An 8313-nucleotide genomic window follows, 5' to 3' on the forward strand; every position below is an offset into this window, starting at 1 on the left:
GTTAGAAAATTTCTAAATTGTTTCATGTTGCCTCACAAACTCCCAGGTGTCCATTTTGTGATTTCCACCGGTGTCCCTTTCAAATTTACCATATAATCTGTAAAGAGAATTAAATAACAAAGGGTGTCCATGGACACCCTTTAGTTCAACGTAGGTTCGCCTCTGTTGATTTCATTGTTTTGTATTCGTTTAATTGGTTTGTTCGAGGAACAAAAAGGTTGCTAGAGTTGGAACTCGTGGCTCGAACATCCTATGAACTTGTAATTTTTTTTTTGTCTTAGGGTAGTTTCTTGCTATACCTTAAGGCTTGTTTTTTTTAATCTCCGTTCAAAAAAAAAATGATCTATTTCTTTCTCTTTCAAGAGATTAATGACTTTAATTCCACATACCAAACATAAACTTGTAAGTGACCTTCTAATGCTAACACATTCCCCCATTAGCATTTATGTATGCCGCTAACCTCAAGCTAAAAGACTTGTTAATATTGATAGGATTACATTTGAAGTACCTTAGTATTCTAGTGGCTAAATTTAAATGCGACTTCCATGAAGCATGCATGAACTGGCTCAATGTTTGGATAACAAATGAGATTGGCTGAGTGATGTCAAATAAATGACTTTCCTACTTAACTTTTGATAACCAGTTAAAACATTAAAAGACTATCATTCACACCAAGTCCCTTGTTGCTAACGACAATGATAATAGGCTTATGCGGTGTTAACATGCTTACACCCAAGTCCATACTCATATAATTCTAACGCACATTTTTTTTACACATACAATTCATATATCAGTATTGATAATTTCAATACCTAGAAAGAACTTCAAAACACCTAAATATTTAATTTCTAAAATTTATTTTTACCTTATTTTTCCATAGGACTTCTAGATTAATATGATTACAAGAACTACAATAAAATAATCAACTTCAAGTAAAGTAGATAATGAGTAATTATTTATAATTTGACTAAAGCCAAAGTTGATTAAGAAAGATGTTAACTTCTTATTTCATTTTTTTTAATGATCTACACGTGTTTATATTTCTATTTACCAGTCGTATAAAACTTGGGTGTTACATTAAAACTATAACACAAATGGTATTTTAGTCATTTCACATAGGCAGGGGACAAAAACCGCAACAACCTCCATGCTTAATGGGCCCCTTATAAATAAAAAGTTCTGACAGAAACTGCAATGTTTTAACAACCACAAGGACCATTTCTGTAACTTGCGATAAAAATACGATAACATTTTTTGTAAAAGAATAATTAAAAGAGGAAATATCATAAAAGCCCTTCTCCATAGCAAGGTAAAACATTCTCTCTCACCTCTCTCGCTATCTCCCTTTTCAATCTCGTTGACTTGCCGTTTACCAGCGTTGGTTCTGCAGTTTTCACTCGTCGTCCTTCTCGTCTCCATTGGATCTTCTGCAATTCTCGCTGTTTCAGGCCTCACCGTAGTTCTGTAGGCAGGTAAAGTCACATTCTTACAAGTTAGTTTCACATGTTGTTAGACAGTTACATCTTTTTAATCATAAACGACATCATGATCATTTGTTTGTTCATCAAAATGGGATTGAAATTTTGATTATTTTAGTTACTTTTTTCAGTTTTGTATTTTGGTTAGGATCGTACAGAGTCCATCATGTACTTCATTAATTATTCACAAACTTGATTCTCTACATATGATTCTTTTTGAACCAGAAGGATCGTATAGACTTTTGTGATTAAAAGCTCAGAAGTTGTGTAATTTGTTAGGTTCAAATTCATATTATATGGATAGACAAATTCAAATTTGAAAAGATTGTTCTTGCTAATATTGGGGATCTATAAACAACCATGTCAAGAAAAGAAACTTATTCTTTCTTATGTTTGGATCTTTTAGTTGTTTGTTCATATCTATTGAAAGTTTGGAAATTGCCTATATGTTCTGCAATTCCTTTCATATGATGTAATAATGGATATTTTAGTTGTTTCTAGAATGGTATTAGGTGTTTAGTTTAATTGAATACATTGGTTCGATAATTTCTTGCACCGAACTTAACTGGAAAAACAGGTTAATCAATTTAATTAACCGAGTAATTAAGCAATTTTTAAACAATTCTCATCTCAATATTATTATGATACTATATCAATACATAGCTGTATATATGCTGGTTATTTCTGAAATTTATTGAATTCACATGGAAAAGTTTGCAGGTGCATATGTATTGTTATTTAAACACTTAAAGTTTTAATTATGTAGAATATATCATTGTCGAGGTTTAAATTGTTTTGATGAGACTTAAGTTATATAAGTTAGTAATAATTTGGTTTTTTTGTAGAGTTTTTAGGTATGAGGTCTTGAGATTGAGTTGCAATTGAGGAAAGTGTGGGATTCAAACGCTTCAGAACACAATACTTATTGAGATACACAAAGTCGTGGGAAGTGCGAAAGGTTGTCAACCCATAACTCATAATGGTTGAGCTCCATGAAATTTTAGAAGGATCTTCATCTTCTTCATCAACTCAAGCTCAAAGATATGACGTATTTTTAAGTTTCAGAGGTCTCGACACTCGTAATAGTTTCACTGCTTACCTTCATAAAGCTCTCATGGATGCCAATATCAATACCTTCTTGGATGATGAAGAGATTGAAACCGGGGAAGATCTGAAACCAGAATTGGAGAGTGCCATTAAAGCATCGAGAGCTTCTGTTATCATTTTGTCTAAGAATTATGCTAATTCAACGTGGTGTCTTGATGAATTGGTGCTGATCCTTGAGCAACGTAAGACATCCAACCATATCGTTATCCCCATATTTTATCATGTTAAGCCCACACATGTCAGGAAGCAAGAAAGTAGCTTTGGAGATGCAATGACTAAGCATAAACAGATGATGGAGGCGGAGACAAATGCAAATAAAAGAAGAAAATCGGCTCAAAAAATAGATCGATGGACTAAAGCACTTGTAGAAGTTGCTAATATAAAAGGGATGGACCTAAATGGCAGGTAATCATTTTCTTACTATGCATTCATATTCCTTTCAGTTTTGTTTGACTAACGCATGAATAGTCAATATCATCTCTCTATGTATTAGTTTCTTCATTGTCAATAAAAGATGCATTACTTTTATGTATTCTAACTTATTAAAGAAATGTAAAAAGTTGAATTTAATGTTTTCAACTATGTGATCTCGTAAATAATTTCATATAGATTAAACGTCAAGCTACTTTTCACACATTTTTATGCATTTATTATCTTATCATAATTAATTTATTTAGATAAACGACATTGATAGTTAAATTTGATGGTCGTTTAGAAACATCATGAAATTTGGTGGCCGATGAAAGTAATCTAGTATTACATTGGTGGCTCTAGTCTTATGTTACATAAAAATTATGACCTTGCACGTTGGATGCTTATATGGTTCAAATTGCAAATACGATATAATTTTGATGTGAAAAACTTAATTAACTGATAGCTTAGTATGATGTAATTATGATTTGGTTTGGATAACTAAATCTCCAATCTGGTATGCTAGTTTTTTTGGATTGTAATTTTTGTTCTTATTGAAATCAAGTTTCAGGCAAGAGATGGCATTTATTGAAGAAATTGTTACAGACATCTACCGTAGATTACACATATCCTCAAGGAGTCATCTACCTCAACTTTTTGGGATGGATTATTCTATTAGATTCGTCACTTCATGGTTGAGAGATACATCCTCACATACAGCAGATGTACTCACTATTTTGGGTATTGGTGGGATTGGGAAGACATCTTTAGCCAAATATGTCTATGGGTTATATTCTCATGAATTTGATACAAACAACATTATTGAAGATATTAGTAGGAGATGTGAAAAAACTGATGGGTTGCTTGCTTTACAAAAACAACTCTACAACGGCATTTCAAAACAAAGTCCGATTCATGTTCATGATTCTTCGGTATACACGTCCATGATAGAGAATGCACTAGTCTATAAAAAGATGTTTCTAGTTCTTGATGATATCAATAGTCTTGACCAGTTGGATGCATTACTTGGAAGCAAAGGTCTTCATCCAGGAAGCAAAATCATAATCACAACAAAGGATGCGTGGTTGACAGAGAGTTGTGTGCTATTCAAAACGAACGTTAAACCCAAGCATACAAATCATGTGCTTAAAGGCTTATATAAGACTGAATCACAAAAACTTTTGTGTTATCATGCATTCATGTGCAACGATCCCAAGGTAGGTTATGAAGAGGTGTCAGAAAAGCTTGTGGAGTATTGTGAAGGGCATCCGATGGCTCTTCAACTTTTAGGCAAAAATCTACATAATCGAGACGTAGCTTATTGGGAGGGGTACATAGAAGAGTTAAAGAAAGAAAATGGTTCACCTATAAATAATGTATTGAGAAGGAGCTTTGATACTTTGCCATTCAAAAATCATAAGGACTTGTTTAAGCATATTGCTTGCTTTTTTGTTGGAATGGATAGAGATGTTGCCGAAACAATTTTAAAGGCATGTGATATAGACACAAGATCTGGGATCACGGATCTTATTAACAGGTGCCTTGTTAGTATTGGATTGAATAACGAATTGATGATGCATCGGCTGGTTCAAGAAATGGGAAGGCTAGTAGTACGTGAAGAATCGCCTGATAAGCCATGGGAAAGAAGTCGATTATGGTGTCACGAGGACTCATTCAAAGTGATGAAACAAAAAAAGGTAAGAGGTCATATATACTTGTATAAAGCATTTGAATTTCTATATCCATGTCTATGACACTTTAAAATATTTTTGCATCCCCTTTCCTTTTAGGGTACGGAAAATGTTCTAGGCCTCGCCCTTGACATGAGAATGCTTGAGAAAGAGAAGTTACATGGATCACTTGAGTTAAAGACAGACGCATTGAGTAAGATGGATAGTCTAATGCTGCTACAACTTAATTATGTGCAAATAACTGGCTCTTACAAGAATTTTCCAAAAGAATTAAGATGGTTGTGTATGCATGGGTTCCCATTGAAATCTATACCTTCAAACTTAATGTTGGAGAATTTGGTTGCTCTTGACATGTCTTATAGCAATATTGAATCATTTGGGAGTTGTTATAGCTATCCCCGACGACTTCATAAGAGGCTAAAGGTAAGTTATCTCCATTTATTACTCTTCTATGTTGAAGTGATAAAATTTATTACTACTCTTAACTTTTTTCAATTCAGCAATTGACTGGATGGTGGTCAAAAGACAAAAGGCTGCTTGGATCATTGAAGATTCTTAATTTAAGTTTCTGTGAACAACTTCATAGTCTTGGTGGGTTTGACCACCTCCCGAAACTTGAGAGGTTAATACTTAGAGGTTGCATTGGTTTGCTTGATGTTTGTGAATCAATTGAGCAATGTTTCGAACTTGTTCTCATTGACCTAAGCTACTGCAACAAGCTTGAAAAACTTTCAAGAAGTTTACACATGCTAAAGAAAGTTAAAACTCTTTTGCTGAATGGTTATTATCTAGGTGAATCTCAAATCAAGATTAGGGATATGGATTCATTGGGCATGCTCAAGGCTAACAACATTGGCATAAACACAATAACCTCTTCCTCCGTCATTCAGGAGGTTATACCAAGGGATTTAAAGTTTTTTGCAGTGTCTTTACCGAAATATTTAGTAAGCTTGTCACTCAAGAATAATAATTTGTCTACCGAATCCTTTCCCGTGGACTTCAGTTGCCTATCCATGTTAAAGGAATTATATTTAGATGGAAATCCTATCGTTTGCCTGCCTAATTGTGTTAGAAGCCTTCCTAGGCTTGAGACACTTAGTATGAAAGACTGTAATATGCTGACGACAGTTGAGCATCCTCCACATACACTAGCATTTATGGACCTCTCTTTTGATTCTAATAAGCCTTTGCTTCGAAGAGTTGTATTTGATCCAGAAATGTCCCCACTCATTTTCATAATAAACTGGAAGATGTTAACTTCTTCGTCATGTGAAATTCAAGGCTTGATCAAAAGCCAACCAATGTCAAATGTTTCCGAAAAGGTATTACGAAGTTTGGGCTGGAGTAAGCTAAACTTCCTTAATGCTAGGTTTGTGAAAACTGACGTTTTTTTTGGAGGATCGGAGGAATCTGAAATCCAGGTTTGGATCTACTTAACTATCTGTCAGTGTGAATATATATGCACATATAATTAATAGTGAATAAGTTAAGCTGGTTGTATTTGGCAGATGTATTATGAATTTGGCATATTCAGCATAATTTATGGACACGAAGAGATGCCAGATTGGATTATGGATAGAAGCACAGGGCCATCAACATCATTTACCATCCCATCATCTCCTAACAACCTCACAGGATTGAATTTCTGCTACATATTGACATCTCCATTTCCAGATGAGAGGTTTGGATTCGGAGATGATGTGTACCTTAGGTTGCCTGTAATCATAATTAATAATATAACTAAGAAACACACCTGGATATACGAACACAACAATGATAGTGTACTTTATGAGGGTGGAAAGTGTTTGATGTTTCTAAGCCATTGGATGTTTGGGATGAATGACATGGAATCTGGTGACCACATTACAGTTAGTGTGATGGAGTTGGTAGATGGTGCCTTCTTTAGTAGTACTGCGAGTAAGAAACCATGTCATTTTACAAAAGAGTGTGGGGTGAGTTTTGTGTATGATGATGGAGAAGAAAAAGAAGAAGAAGGAGAAGATGTGTTGGGTTATTACAAGTCATGGAATCACATCATTGGTGGAGATCTTACTGGATTTCAGTCAACAACAGGAGAATACATCCTAAGCAAACGGCGAATTCTGTTGCCTTACATTGATATGTTTCTTCTAAACTTTAATCAGTTCTGTGGAGAAGGCGCCCGCTTTAAAGGTAGAGGTCATTCTTATGTATTACCTTTTATCTAAAGCTGATAAAGTGATTATAACAAAATGATGATGTTTTGGTGTTAAATCTTTGATCTATTTCATTTCATTAGATGACCAAGTGCACTTCAAAGCTTTCTCTCAAAGAAGGTCTGACGTACAGGAGGTTGGTCCTTAAGGTACTTTTATATTCCTTAAACCCTTTTCTCATTACATAAATAAAAAATTACACAAACAAACTGTCACAAACTTATTTCGAATATGTTTTCACAATGGAGGGAGTCATCTATAGTACTGGAATATTTAGAACAGGATTAAGTGAAATGGAATCCAACAATAGTAAGTCAGCAACACCTACTGCCACTCTCCTTCAATAGTACAAACAGCTGATATTTCAATTGTCCCTGGTATATCATTTTTACTTTTTTTCCCAATAAATCACTCATCATCCTCCATGTGTTTTTCGTTTTCATATGACTGTAGACTAAAACTTATTCCCATTAACTAGGTAGATAAGAAAAGGGTTAAATACAAGAAATAGCAATGTACTTCAATTATTTGTTTTTTATAGCATATTTTATTACAACATTGTGCTTTGAAAAATTTACCCCGTTATAGCATTGCCATCCAAATACAAGGCAGTTTTTACTGCAATATTTGAGTAGAGTTTTCAAAATACGGTGTGTTAGCAAGAAAATAAAATAAAAAGTACAATGCTATAATTTGGTTAAAGCATTGGCTAATGGAAACATTGTGAACTTTTGTGTTGCAGTGCGATTTTTTCTGGATTTCTTGTATGTGCAAAACAGCAAAAGACATGTTTGCCCTTCTCATCTTGATAGTTGAAAATAGCCTTAGAATGCTTGTTCAGTCATGTTATGTATAATATAAATGTTGCCTCGGTGGCACTGTAAATGAATGAACTTAAGGTCATCTGTTACACCCGTCACTAACCACTATAGTGGTGGATGGCACATCATTACCACACTCCCCACAACTAACCATAGGATACCTACCGCTAAACACACAACTCCACCTCATTTTTTTTAAATTAAATTTAAATAAAAATACATAAAAATCATATAATTTTTTTTTTAAATACTAGTTTTTCATTAATTTAAAATACCAAATTACATTCAATAAAAACTACATTAATTAAAATAAAAAATAAAAATTATATTAATTAAATAAAAAAAATAAAAATAACATTAAGAATTAAAAACCTAAAAATACCAAACTTCTAATTTGTGTGTTTAAGCAAGGTTATTCCATTTTGGGAAATTCTTCAACTTTTGCCAAGCTTTGACGTGTCCAAAACGTTTATGATTTGTGTTTTCATATTGCTCCATGTCCACAATAACCGGATTGATATCGGCTTCGTGTATGTTGTTTATAACAAAGTTGTAGATTCCATTGAACTCAGAACATTTGGCCCTCATATCGCACCATTTCGAGCATATT

The 8313-nt window shown here is 33.8% G+C and overlaps 1 protein-coding gene across 4 annotated transcripts; it reads left to right on the forward strand.

Moving 5' to 3' along the window:
• Window positions 1-1322: 1322 nt before the first annotated feature.
• On the forward strand, window positions 1323-7785 carry LOC145043313 (disease resistance protein RUN1-like). Of its 4 annotated transcripts, XR_013680952.1 has the most exons (9): window positions 1323-1472; window positions 2324-2990; window positions 3562-4693; window positions 4787-5110; window positions 5188-6108; window positions 6196-6859; window positions 6966-7031; window positions 7131-7259; window positions 7625-7785. XR_013680952.1 is itself a non-coding variant. In XM_078991930.1 (8 exons), exons 2-7 carry the CDS (start codon window positions 2458-2460, stop codon window positions 7028-7030), a joined length of 3639 nt encoding a protein of 1212 aa, XP_078848056.1. In that variant the 5' UTR covers window positions 1323-1472; window positions 2324-2457; the 3' UTR covers window position 7031; window positions 7625-7785. The 4 variants fall into 4 exon arrangements, 3 of the variants coding, with proteins under 3 accessions (XP_078848056.1, XP_078848077.1, XP_078848065.1); XM_078991930.1 differs by lacking the exon at window positions 7131-7259; XM_078991951.1 differs by lacking the exon at window positions 7131-7259 and having other exon boundaries at window positions 3568-4693.
• The last annotated feature ends 528 nt before the right edge of the window (window positions 7786-8313 follow it).

This window comes from Lactuca saligna, chromosome 1 (genome assembly GCF_052625555.1).
Source record: "Lactuca saligna cultivar CGN05327 chromosome 1, ASM5262555v1, whole genome shotgun sequence".
Classification (NCBI taxonomy): Eukaryota; Viridiplantae; Streptophyta; class Magnoliopsida; order Asterales; family Asteraceae; genus Lactuca; species Lactuca saligna.

Excerpts from the sequence above, each read along its gene's own strand:
- LOC145043313 (XM_078991930.1), top strand. The coding sequence starts at position 2,458 with ATGGTTGAGCTCCATGAAATTTTAGAAGGATCTTCATCTTCTTCATCA. Across the intron at positions 2,991-3,561 it reads GGGATGGACCTAAATGGCAG|TTTCAGGCAAGAGATGGCAT; the intron begins GTAATCATTTTC and ends ATTGAAATCAAG. Across the intron at positions 6,860-6,965 it reads AGAAGGCGCCCGCTTTAAAG|ATGACCAAGTGCACTTCAAA; the intron begins GTAGAGGTCATT and ends TCATTTCATTAG.